The sequence below is a fragment of the Onychomys torridus genome, chromosome 10, assembly GCF_903995425.1.
Source record: "Onychomys torridus chromosome 10, mOncTor1.1, whole genome shotgun sequence".
Classification (NCBI taxonomy): Eukaryota; Metazoa; Chordata; class Mammalia; order Rodentia; family Cricetidae; genus Onychomys; species Onychomys torridus.
In genome coordinates, this window is record NC_050452.1 from 83,470,600 (window position 1) to 83,484,673 (window position 14,074).

General features: G+C 48.0%; 1 protein-coding gene across 1 annotated transcript in view; it reads right to left on the bottom strand.

The window, feature by feature from the left end:
* The window catches only part of Septin11 (septin 11), a 74,443-nt gene extending 61,541 nt beyond the window's left edge, over positions 1–12,902 (bottom strand). The window contains exon 1 of the mRNA XM_036200362.1: positions 12,703–12,902. Coding sequence (XP_036056255.1) covers positions 12,703–12,729 — 27 coding nt within the window. The 5' untranslated portion in view covers positions 12,730–12,902. The remainder of the gene's footprint in view (positions 1–12,702) is intronic.
* Positions 12,903–14,074: the final 1,172 nt, after the last annotated feature.

The window sequence follows — 14,074 nt, forward strand, 5'->3', positions numbered from 1 at the left end:
CCTGGAGTCAGCTGGGGCACAGTGTCTGCTGACTTAAAGAGCAGGAAACAGGAAAAGCCAGTGACAAAGAAGAACAGCTCTTCAAGAAGGAGAAGGATGTCCAGCATGGATGAGGAAGGGACTCGTGAGCAATGTCCCTCCTCGCCGACCCACTGCCTGAGGAGCTGTAGGCTGTTAATGGCTGCTGAAGGCCAGTCATTTGTCTTCAGGAGTAGAGCTGATAGAGACCTGTGCGTGCTTCGGCAAATAGTCTCACACCCATGCTCATGCAAGCAACCTTAATTAAACTCAGTGGGGTTTGTTGTTTTTTTTAAGCTTGAAAGCAGTAAGGGGCAGTAAGGGGAATATTGATGAAAAGAATTAAGGGGCGGGGCGGTGGTGGCGCTCGCCTGTAATCCCAGCACTCAGGAGGCAGAGGCAGGCGGATCTCTGTGAGTTCGAGGCCAGCCTGGTCTACAGAGCTAGTCCAGAACAGACTACAGAGAAACCCCACCTCAAAAAACCAAAAAAAAAAAAAAAAAAAAGAATTAAGGGGGTCCACAGGGAGTAGGAAGGGGTGAGAGAGATTAATGAGAGGGGATGAATAAACATGAACAACATATTATATAGATTTATGAAATTTTCAAACAATACATTTTATTTTTTGAAGAGAGATCTGACAGTATTTAGCAACGTAACCAACTCATCCAAATGCCTACATGAACCCCACTGTAGAATGTCAAAAGGTCATCATCATCCACTTCTTTGATTGGGATAGAGAACCCAGCTTAATGTTCACTATTCAGTCGTGAGTCATCTGTATTACTCATTGCAAGGCTCAGGGAACATGGTGGGAAGGGGCTGGGAAGAATATATAACCAGAAAAAGGGCAGGAGTGTGCGGCCTGCTGTCTTCCAAGCGTGGGATGGCCACTGCATACATTCACAGCAGCTGTGATTACTGTCACAGACCTGCAGACAACAGACCCCTCAATACCCTGCCCTGTAAGGAGGAGGGGCTCAGAAGGTGTCACTTCTGAGGATTTCTAGCCAGTTAGTTGGCAGGGGGGCGAGGTAGGGGTGGGGTCTTCAAAAATGTAGCCACAGGTAAGGTGCATAGGCTGCTGTAAGTAACTCTTAAGAAAACCCACCGGGTTATCAAAAAAGAATTAGTTGGCCAATACAAAGCAGCCAGTCCTAAAACCATACCAACATACCCACAACAAAAACAGACCCAGCAGGTCATATTTATATGTGTGCATACTATAAACTCATATATGTTGCAATAATAATCAGGGGAGAGGAGGCTATCAATTTGTGGGAAGGCATTTGGAAGGAGATGGAGGAAGGAAAGGGAAAGGGATGCAATCATATTTTAATTATCAATGATATAAAAATTTAAGACTGAAAAAGAACTTTTGAAAGAGTAGAAAAAGATGTGAAGGCAGAAGCAGTAGATGGAAAGAAACAGCTGGCGGGAGCTGGGGGAGGGTCACGGGGGCTGAATACGGTCAAAGCACATCATATACATCATGGAATGCCACAATTCAGCACATTACTATGCACAGTTAACATATGCTAAAGGACGCCTTCTTTAAAACCCAGTTTAGCTACGGATCCTCAAGCACGCAGCTCAAAACCAGTTTGCAGCTGCAGACGGCAAAGTAATTAGTCATTGCAATGGCTGAAACCTGAACTGCCTTAAAACCACAAAATACCCAGGAATTTTAGCTTCACAATGAGGCAAATATGACTACCAACAATTATCAAACTTCCTTAGAGGGTTCCAAGATGAATATGTGCTTCAACTCCACCACCAACATTCCCTCGGGGAGAGGTGACTAAGAGGTTGACTTGGGATGGTGTGGAACTAACAGATGAACACGCTGCTACTCCAAGGTACTGCTGGAGCACACACACATCGGAGGGAACAAAGATGGGGCGGAGAACTGTTAATTAATGTTGATGCATAGATGAATCGGCCTGCTTATGACCTTTCTAAGAATCTCTCCAGGATTTCAGACACAGCCTCTGGCCCAGTAAAGAGCTCATTTGAGCAATTATCCTAAAAAGTCTGGGGCAAACAAACTAATCCAGAGCCTTAATATTGCTCAATCTTGAGACCTGCCCCACAGCAAGGAATCCACGCCTGGTATTGTACACCTGGTTAAAAGCTCATGAGCAGGACAGTCATAGGCCCAGAAGGACTGGGGCAGGGGCTGGGGACGACTACTGTGGTTTTGCTCAATGGACAGTGTCACACTGCCTTCCAAAGTTTTGTTTATACCCAGAGATGAGTGCTGCTCTCAACTTTAGTCAGAGAAGCTTTGGTTTGCAATGAGCAATGGTTAATACAGAGGCTCAGAACTCTTTAAAGTGCCAGAATAAGTGATTGTTGAGAGCCCAGCCCTGAAAGGAGACGTCTCTATCAGTCACTCCCAATCCTGGGAAGACTGCAGAAACAGGAGGGGAAGGGTGTGAGAGCGGGAAGATGGAAAGACGTTCTGTCTTCTCAACATGCCATGGCTGTTGTACTCACGTGCTCACAAGCAGTCCTGCTACACACCACAAAGATAAACCCACAAGTCGCATCTTGTAAGTTGTGCCTTGTTCAGAGTGGACTGGATTAGAATCCTAAAGATCTGTCTGCTTTCCATCTCATCCTTACTCAGCAAATTATAGAGAGGGGAAACAAAGGTGCTCCATCATTTCACTTTGCACTAATAGATGAAATTTACATAGGTAAGTCCAGTTTTAAACGAATGTTATCCATTCTAAAGCAAGTGCATCTAACCTGAGAACATGAGAGTTCCATTCCAAAGATCTACACATGGAAATTATAGAGAACTCTCAGTATACATTCACATCTTTCCAAAGGCTAGTTTTTTGTGAAGTTTGATGTCCGCCTTCCACGAAATAGTGGTAAAAACCTAGTCAATGGTCAATTTGCTTGAGCATTTTCTTTGTTTTCAAGACAGGGTTTCTCCATGTAACAGTCCTGGCTGTCCTGGACTCTCTCTGTAGACCAGGCTGGGCTCAAACTCACAGAGCCCTGCCTGCCTCTGCCTCCGCCTCCCAAGTGCTGGGATTAAAGAAAGGTGTGTGCCATCATCACTCAGCACTTGAGCATTTTTTTAACAACCCAGGTAGCATGCTGCTATAAAACACTCAGATTGCTTTGCTGTATGAGATCAAAGAGCCTCCAAACAAGAAACAACACGATATCATCGAGGTTTCCTTAAATGCAAGGACTTGAGACAAAGTCTTACATGATGCAGCTGTTTGGTGTGATGGGGTGGAACCAGAGTACAGACTGGAAAGAGTGACAGAGAGGAGGAGGAGAAGCTGGTTGACAATGATTGGGAAGCCAATCATCCCTACAGACTGAAGCTCATTATGGAAACCTCAGAGGGTAGGCATCCTGTACCTCAGAACTGCCCAATTTACTGACCCAAGTGAAAGTCTCAAACCACCACCTTCCGTGATGATTCTTTACACATCCAGATATGCAGAGATCAGAAAAGCTAAGCCTGGGTCATCAACGCAGCTATGAGTCTACAGCTACCGTAGGTTCACATAGCAACAAAGGCAAGCTCTGTGGTGGAGGTAGGGTCCACACACATGTTCAATGCCAGTCTTAGACAACACTCTTGGAGAATGAGTTTTCACTTCTTCAGTCAGTGTTTATAGGGAAGGCAGGTATACAACAGAGACCCTTCTCTCAAGTCTGACATCCTGACTAAGACTACATGACCATACCGCCCAAGAGCTGGTCAAACACACTGCCAATGTAATGAGAGTCTGTTTGTTTCTTACCACTCAGATCAATGTTTGATGATCCCTCGCTATTTATTTACAGATTTATTTATTCATTTGTTTATGAGATTTTTTTTTAAAATGGTCTCATTCTGTAGCTCAGGCTAGTCTCTAAGTCAATAATTCCCCTGCCTCATTTTCCAGAGCACTAGGATTATAGGTACACTACCATGCCCGACTATTCGTAAGCATATTTAAAAGAAAAGATGAAGAAATCTAGGAGTATACACAGACATCATGATATACTCCAGAGATGCCGACATGTGGGAATTCAAAGACAGAAAGTGGCCAAAGCCCATTCACAACCGGTTTAAGAGGAAGCAGGAATGTGAGTGGGGTAGCCGACTCAAGTTTATTGAACCTAGCTTTCACACAAAGCTGTTACTATTTCAGCATTCACTTCCTCCTGCCCTCCCACCAACCAACCGGTTTCATTGTAGACCACCAAGGCATGCAGTAAGCATGGCTGAGTGAGCTAAATCATCTAATCTGTAACTCTTCAAGGAAAGGACTGTTACTATTCCACAAAGGAGATAAGTAACCTGCCTAAGGTCACAGAGCTTGGCAAACCCTGCTGGCGCATCCTGGTTTCAGAGCCTGCAGTCTTTCTTCCCCCAAAATGCTCAGAGGCTGCCTCTCAGCAGAAGGGGAACAAGGAAAGGAAGTGAGACATCTGCATTTAGGGCAGGCTGGCTGGGAAAGGTCTGCTCTGGAAGCCTCCCAAGGGAAATGAGTCTGTCCAGCAGCTGGAAATCCTAATGGCCTCACAGCCATTTCCCTTAGAGTAAAGCCCCAAGCTGGGGGCCGCCAGCGAGCAGGACAGAAGGTCTTTAGGAAGGTCACCACATCGCTCGGCGATGATGCCACTGGACGCTCAGCATGGGTGGACCATAGGCACGATCACGGCGCCCTCAACTCACGGACTGTTCCTCTTTCTTTAGCGTTCCTTACTGCTCTGCCATCAGCCCACCACCGCCAGCTGTGACCAGAAGAGGCCGAGAGAGGAAGAGGAAGATCACTCATGACCTTTTTTTAAAGGCCCTGGATTTCCATTCAAGACTCTTGAAAAATGAAACTTTGCTGAGTAAATCAAATCTCTCTCTCTCTCTCTCTCTCTCTCTCTCTCTCTCTCACTCACACACACACACACACACACACACACACACACCCCTAATATTGGCTCCACTGAAGATTCAGTGTATAGGGCAATATGGTCAATTTGTCACGCAAAATACTAGCTGCTTCTCCCCTGGAGAGTCAACCTCCCATCCATGGCTCACAAGCTTGGCCAAGTAACTTACAAGAATATGCTTTACCAGACTATTATCCATCCTCATCCTGATGAGTTTGGGATGATCGTTCACTACAGCCAATGAAATTCAAGGGAAAGTGACCCATCAAGGTCAGCTCAGGCTCCAGCATGTCCTTCTCTTCTGCCACCAGAAATGCAAGCCTGGGTTGGGTGCTGGAGTCCAAACAGACCAGCCCTCAAAGATGGAACCGGTAAGAAGCTTCAGCGATAGATAACTCTTTGCTCTGTAGGCCACCAAACCTTAGTCAATGTATTACCTCAATACACTTTAACCCAATGGAGACAGATGGTAGGACTGGATGCATATTGGCCTAAAAGCTTTGATTCCTTGTAGGGCTCAAATGTTAAAATGTCAGGCACAGGCTCACATATTTGAACACCTGGTCTCAAATTGGTAGCAGTATTTTGGGAGGCTGTGTAAGCTTTGAGGGGTGGGGCCTAGCTGGAAGAAGTGGCCTTGAGGGCTACAGCCTAGCTCCACTTCCAGGCTCAGACTCTCCGGTTCCTGATCCTTTATGATGTGAATGAGAAGCTATGGAGCTGGCCACTGCCATTCTTTCTGCAACCTTGAGCAATAAAGAAAGCCCTTCTCAATTCAATTAGTTCTTATCCACAGCAATAGGAAAAATAACCGTCATTGTCCCAAAGCTTTACCCACCAATGGGCTGCCTCAGACTAGGTGTGTGATGGCTCACACCTCACTTTCCTGTGTACATTACTTCTATATTTGGTTTTTCAAGACAGGGTTTCTCTGTGTAGTTTTGGTACCTGTCCTGGAACTCGCTCTCTAGACTAGGCTGGCCTCGAACTCACAGAGATCCACCTGACTCTGCCTCCCAAGTGCTGGGATTAAAGGTGTGCACCACCACCACCAGGCCTTATATTGTATATTTTGAGGACAGTTGCATAATTGTTTCAAGAAATTTAAATAGAATAAACTTAAAAATCAAGATGCTATCAGACATGGCGACACATACTATAATACACCAGGACATGGAGGCAGAGGCAGGAGGGTCATGAATTTTGAGACCACACTGTGCTACTTAGCAGTTACATACCTAGTTCAAGTGAGACATATACAGAAAGGCCCTGTCTCAAAAAACCAAATCCTGATTCTGAACAAGTTCCTCATGCACACAGATTTCTGGTGGCTACATTTTTTCTAAGTTTCAAAATCAGGTCAGAATAAATTTAGTGGTCACTCTTAATGAGATTCACCAAGAAATATGGCATACACACACACACACACACACACACACACACACACACACACGCACACACACACACACGCACACACGCACACACGCGCGCACACACACATACACAGACACACACACATACACACGCACACGCACACATACATGCACACACACACACACACACACACACACACACACACACACACGAGATGACTGACACTGATCTCAAAACTGAAGGGAACTCTGGCTTTTAATACCTATTCCCATTCTCCCAGGATCCAGTGCGCTTTGAATTCCTCTTTCTGATCATCTTAGTTGCAGCTAGAGTGCCCAGTCTTGTGAAAGATGTCTCCTCTCCTGATCCTTTCTCACTCCTCCTCTACAGAAATCAACCCTGAAGAACTAGTAGTCTGCGGATTTTCAGTGTCTTCCCTTCACCAATTCCAAGACTCAGAAATAGTTTAGGTCGGGAGCAAGGCATGACTATAAAGTATTCAGAGAGTAACAACAGTGAAGACATGTCTACATGAAAACGTCTGCACCTGCTGTACCTCTTGCCTCACGTCAGGCCTCTCTCCATCAACCCTGAATGCTCACAGCTGAGCCACACTACATTTCTTCCAAAGGCTCTCTCTCACTTCCAGAGAGTTTTGCACACACTATTCTCACAGCTTACCCATGCTTGTTATTATAACTTATTACAAGTTTATCAACACCTGCCCATGGCCACCTCGGACTTGATTTCCTCATTCAGCCCTGCTGTCAGGAAAGCCATGTCACTGGAGTTACAGGGCAGGGGCCAGGCTCAGCCCCTTGGGCCAATACCTCAACTAAAGGCACAAATCACAGTGAGATGCGGGGACTACCTGTGATGATTCACCTCAACAATCTCGGCGCTTGTGCACAAAAAGTGAGTGAGCGACACCTGATAAAATAGTGTATTACAGAAAATGACTGTTCAATTTCTAAGAAATTTTCTAATAAAAGTATAAATTCCTCCCCAAGTGATACTACTTATCAAGAGAAATAAGTTTCATATTCATTAATTTCCTTTTGCCCAACAGAGAAAACAAAACCAAAGTTTTGTTTGTTTTGAACAGAAGTCCTCGTAGCGTCCAAAGTTACCTTGTTGGAAGATGGCTCCTCTCTGCTTTTTGAGCCTGTTCCCCTGCTCAACACATCACACCCCATGCACCCCACAGGGGCCAGTTGCACAAGTGGACAGACATCGTCTGCACTGACGATTCCCTGTGTCCCCCAGCTCTCATTCACTGGCACTAACACTAGACACAAGCTAGCATTTGATTTCAGTCACACCAGGGAAGACACCCCGGTTTCCAACTCAGGCCAGGACTGAAACAATACAAACTGTACTTCTGGTCACCCAGCAAATCCTTTTCAGAGTCCTGCTTCTTGTCACCTTAGCCCGTGTATTGTTTTTATGTTCAACAGAAGCGGCATTGATGGCCTGCCAACAGCGCTGAGTGGGTCAGGGGAGGTATTGTTTAGTTGGAAGAAACTTTTCTGTCAACCTAGATTTAAGAGGCAGAGAGGGTATTGGTTATATTATAAAGTAGGTCCCCTTGAGGAAGAGGATAAAAGCTTTAGATTGGCTGAGTATTAAATAATGGCTCCGCTTTGCTGACCCCAACTGCGACAGGTGTAGCCAAGTCCACAAAAGACAAATCCCAACTGGGGAAAAGAAATCCAAATGCAGCCTCTCCTCTCCCCCAAAACAAATTAAGATCCCAAAAAGAAAAAAAACAACAAAACAAAACTGAAGCCGCTCCAAAGTGGCATCTTCAATGGGGAAAATGCTCGTTGTTTGGGCCACCAATCAAAGCCGGCACTCCAAATGGTGACATCGTGGAGTAGCCCATCATTCATCCCTTTGTCCCGACTGAGACACGGTGGCCCACGCCCAACACTAAGCATCCAGTGAAGTGTTGAGATGGTCAGGCGGGGCCAGCCAGGCACAGTTTGGTTTCTAATTAGCTGTTTAAGCAAGATGGGCTGTGCTTGGGGAAGTAAACCTCCAGACGCTGAAGGAAAGCTGTCGCCTGACAATGGTGGACAGGTTCCCTCCTGACTTCCACTGTAGTATGGACACATTGCTAAAGGTCATTTCAAAGATCCTTTTAGGGGCTGGAGAGATGGCTCAGTGGTTAAGAGCTGCGCTTCCAGAGGACCTGGGTTCAAATCCCAGCACCCAAGTGGCAGCTCACAACTATATGTAACTCCACTTCCAGGGGATCTGACACCTTCATACCAATGCACATAAAAGTTAAATAAATTATTTTTAAAAGATTCTTTTAAAGAAATTAATTGGTTTTTAAACAGTTTTAAAAGAAGCATCACTGGCCAGGTGGCGGCAGCAGCACCACACACCTTTAATCCCAGCACTCAGGAGGCAGAGGCAGGCAGATCTCTGTGAGTTCGAGGCCAGCCTGGTCTACAGAGTAAGTTCTAGGACAGGCTCCGAAGCTACACAAAGAAACCCTGTCTCGAAAAACCAAAAGAAAGAAAAGAAAAGAAGCATCACTAGACATAAATTGTCTACGTGATTCTTAATCATGACTTTTTGATCCTCGATGTATATAATTTATATCACTGGCTAAAGAGTTATGATTTTTTTAGATAACATCCCACGCCACAGAATCCATACATTGTATAGATGGCTCTTGCCTGAACTTTTTTCAGCTCCGTTAATCTCTCACCCCACACATTAATCTAGATCCCTCCATCCGCTGTCACATCTTCAAATCACAGGAATGTCAGCTCAGAACAAAAGAAAACAATGCTTGGCTATGACCACTTCCTCACACGACCCCCGCCTCTTGAAGAGATGTCGTATCTTTAAAACTGAAGGGATTCAGAAAAACTGCTATCTGACTCCTGTCCTCAGCAACAGGCACATTCTTCCGTCTCCCCAACTTCCAATTCCACGGAAGTCTGTCACTTTAATACACGGGGATTTGCACCTTTTAAAAAGGAATACATAAATGACTAACTGCTTCGAGGCAGAAGGGAGTTTATTGTCCACATCTGCAGCCCTAACTCCAGGGACAGAGACTGGCATGAAGCAGGTACTCAAGAGTGGTATTTAATCAGCAAGCAAGCAACTTGGTTTTCCATTTCATTCAGTGGAATGGATGAAAGGGCAATTAGATCTCTTGAAGGATATCATATGCCATTTCTGCTGGAAAAGTTGAAAAGACTTTCAGTTAGGAGAAAAAGGAAGAAATACTTCTGCACTGGGGAAGTAACTAAATCATTTCACTCCTAAAGTTCTTTGTAGTTCCTAGACACTATAACATAGACACCATGCCCTAAGAGAGAGCACACGCCATCTACCTAAGGCCAGATTCCCAGGCAGCGTAATTATCATGCATTATTCAGAATAAACAGCTGCTTTGAGATGTGGATGCAAAAATACTAATCCATCCAAAATGGAGACACATCCACAAGAGAGAACCACTCTTGCTAGACTAAGTGCACTCTGGAAACAGCACATGTGCTTTGGGTCTTCTCAGGGTCACAGCCTGAGACCAGTGTAGTAACAGTCAGGCTATGAACACAGATTAAAAATGGAATAAACAGCATCACATTAAACCTCAACCTTTCCTTGGTCACCAACAACATATCTCTCTACCTAAGAAGTATGTGCATTTAGCCTTGAAATCTAAGCAATTGTAACTGAATATGTACATCTCATACTAGAGAAAACACAGCAGTTGATGGACGGTGTAGGTAGCTCAGTAGTAGACTGTAAGCACACGGACCTGTATTTAATACTCAGAATGTAAAACCATCACAAAAACCCAGGCATTTATCATCCAAGCCATTTCTGTTCATTAAAACTCAATTGTCATCCATGGCAAATGTCACACTCAAATGTCTAAAACCGAGAGCAACTTACTAAAAGTCATTCTTCTCTCTGGACAGGAACGGTGGTTTGTACAGACAGGAGAAAGATTTATGTTTTCCTCAACAACTCTTTTTAATTTTTTAATGAATTCTGAAGAACTGAGGCAACTCCATTCATGGGTACGTCCACTTCAGAGTGGCTCTCTCTCTCTTCCCATCCCTTTCCTTTCTTTTGTCTAAACCCAGGACAGATAAAGGGACTGGAGAGGTTGAAATTTTCAGCGTTACGGATGGGGCACAGAATTCTCAGGAGCTGAGCTTGGAGAATCTTCCGCACTGGCTGGAGCTGCTCTGAAGGCCCGAAGTTTCAGAGACCAAACACTTAAAAGATGCATGATCCCAGAGAGTAAACGGTCCAACCATCCTATGCAGTGTGATCACACATTCTCGGTCACCTCCCAAAAGCCTAATCAGCTTCCTAGTTTACTCCTGATCAAGCTTACAACTGGAGCTGGGCTGGGGTGTCTTGTTTTTAAGTTTTAAGTAATTTGATCTTAACTCCAGTAACAACAGAGAATATGCAGAAAGAAGCACTCTTTTCTGTATACACATAACTTTAAAAGTCTCTATTATCTGAATGAGAGGACTTACACAAGAACTCTGTAGGATTAAGCTCACATATGGCCGGCAGACCCTATGTTGGATGTGACTACAGCCACACAACTAAATCTTAAACCCACATATTGTTCCTATTTAACTGACATATATGAACCTACTAATTTATTGGAAATGTGCAGCAAATTATTTCTTCCACCTCCCCCAACCCTCAAGAATGCATCCACAATAAGCGTTGCTGAAAAAGACACCCCTACACAGGATACTTGCATTCCCAGACGCTTGCCAATGCATCTAAAACACATATTGTTATTTTAGTTCTTTGAATCCGTGCCCTGAAAATAAGTGTGGGGAGGACAAGATTTAACCTTGGTTTCTAAAGAGATCAGCACGGAGACTATGCAAATTCCCTCAGTAATGACAGCCTAGGACCAATTAACAAGAGCATAAGTCAGACAAAATTCTTGCGACTATGTCCTATAATAGAGTTCAGAAGGCCTAAAAAACTCACAAGACTGAGCGATGACCAGTGCACATTTTCTCACCATGGAAAAAGTCTTTCAAAGCACCTCAAAACAGCAGAAAAAGCAACTGAACGAACCAACAAACCGAGGTAGGTTGTTGCAAAGGGTGACCCCATGACTTCCTGCGGGGCTGAGACTCCTCAAGGGTGCAGAAGGTGTCTGGAGGGGCCGTAGTGGGGGAGCCAAGAGTCTGAGTATCCGGAGTTTCCTAGCTTTCAGCACCTACTACCTAGGACTTTTCTCTATATTTGCAAAATGTCAGGCCACCACCTGCAGCTAGCTGCAAAGTTCGAAAGGGATGAAAAAGAAGATGGGTACTAGCCAGGGATGGACTCCACCGGAGGCGTCCCAAAGGCAGAACAGGCAAAAGTGGGGGCTTTGATCGTCGACAAAGAAAATGAGAAAGAAAAGAGGACTCCGCCTTTCCCACTGGGCTTGGCTCCTTTCAATAAAAAGGAAAGGCCACCGCCACCGCCTCTTCCCTCCTTTTCACTCTAGGCTAGTGAGCAGACCCTGAGCTACAGCCTCAAAGTCCCACTCGCTCTGGCTGGCTCCGAAATTGCAAACCCAGAGTCGTATACTCCAAGAGGCGCGGCCCATGGCGTGCACCCCGGTCCAGAGTCGGGATAGGGGCATCCCCTCCGCCTTCGGGAGCTGGAGCACTCCTCCTCCAGGCACCCACCCTCCCTTCCTCTTCCTCGAGCCCCGCATTCAGTACCGCCGCCCCCGGCCTGCCAGCCGCAGAGTATTTCAGTACTTCCACCCACCCCGAAAGAGAACCCTTTGAAAACTTTCTGTGTGTGTCTAGGGCTTTGTCCACATCCTGGGCAGGGCCGGGTCACCCGGGTGGGCGCCTGAGGGTGTCCGGAATTTCACAATACACCGGGGGTAAGCCACCACGGAAATCCCACCCCTTGGACCCGCTTCTACAGCCGTGTGACACAGCGCTTAGGCTCCCAATTCCCATGCCCCGATCGCCTCCGGGGCGCGGGAGAACCGCGAGGAAACCCTCCGCAGCCGGCGCCTTCCTCCACGATCATCAGCCGAGCGGTGTGCGCGGGGAGAGGTAGGCAGCCGGGGAAAGCAACGGCTCAAGCTACCCCTTTAAAGGGCGCCTCGCAGAGGGGTCCTTTTTCCTCCCGCATCCCCGAAATAGGGGCGCGCCAGGGAGATCCACTGTTGCATCAGGTAGGCTCTGAGCCTTCCGGCTCCCCAAGCTCCCCTCCGCCCCAGTCGCGCGCCCAAATACATGCACACACCCACAGCCCCGGCAGCCACCACCCAGAGCCCCTTCCTGATCCCCGCAAGTCTCCACCCGCACGCGCCCCGAAGCGGAGCCCACCCGACGCCCCAGGATTAGCACGCTGGGGAAGCGAGGCCCCGGCACTCACACTCGGTCTCCCCACAGCCACGGCCATCGCGACTGCGGCTCCGGTTGCGCCCGACTGCTCTTCGCCGACACAGGCTGCTGCTGCTGCTGCTGGCACCCGGGTTCCCGCTGGCCTCCCCCGCGCCTCCCTCGCAGCTGCGCCCTGCTCGCACCCGGCTCCCGCGCGCCTCCAGCCGCATCTGCTCGCTCGAGCCGCCCCGCCCGCTTTATTCCAGCAACATGGCCTCCCGCCTGGACGCGACCATTGGCTGCCCCGGGACGGGGGTGCAGGGAGCGCCCCGGGCCCAGCCAAGCGACCGAACAGCAGTAGGCGAACCATCAGCCTGGTCAGCTGGTAGGATGAGGTGCTCTAGAATCAGCCACCTTCCCTCCTGTGACTTTCTTCTGTGCCACTAATGTGTCCCGAGCCTGGGCGCTGCCTGCCTCCCCCCCGCTGCAACACATGCTGGAGTCCGCGTAAAAGCCTAGGCGCGGAGGTCCCAACCCCGGGCTGCCACGCGCTGCGCCGAGCCGGCACCTGGAGCTGCTATGGGGTGGGGCAGACAGGCTAGGGCACCACTGGGCGCAGGGGCTGCATCTCGAGGAAGTTGCCCTGGTGGCACGCCCTACCCGGAGGAACCCGCTTAGAAGGTGTGGTGGGCAACCCACTAGAGCTGAGCGTGCCCCACAAGGAAAGAATTGCTGGTCTGCTGGGCTTCCCGTCAGAAAGGAGGCTGCTGGAAGTCGTTGCTGTGGCGTGCCGCCAGGCTGGGGACCGCTGTTGGAGAGGAAGAGGCTGTAGTAGTTGGTGCCCTGGACGGCCCAACCACTGGCTGCTGGAGACAGGAGCGAAACTCCGGTGCCCGCTGGAGAATTTAGGTCATTGTGGCTTGCTCCAGAGCGTTTTCCACCGTATCACTGGAGAGGTCACTGGTGCGCTGAGGTCAGCCGACGTCATTAGGTCCCCGGAGACAGACCAGATGACCCAGGGGCCGGAGGCTTGCTTGCTCAACCCTGGCTGCAGGGTGTGGGGCTAAGGCGAAGGTGCGAAGCGGGTAACAAGTGGGTGCGACTCAACAGCGTGTGGGACTGGGTAGCTCCTCCACCATCGGGAAGGATTCTTCCAACAGAAGTTGGATGTTAGTGTCTGGGTGTCAGGCGAAATGGTGGGGTCCTTGTGCGTGCATCTGACATAGGCTACACTGAAGGGTGGCACTCGCTGTAGATTCCCACCGGGACCTAGGGCCGCAAGAGGATAGCTACCTGGTTGAGTTGAGGACACCAGGTGGGTTGAAGCATGGGGAAAGAGGCACTGAAGGGCTGTATTCAGCCCACGTGAACGCGCCCTCAAGGGATCTAGGTCTATTAACAGACTGCCTGTTTGAACTGGGGCA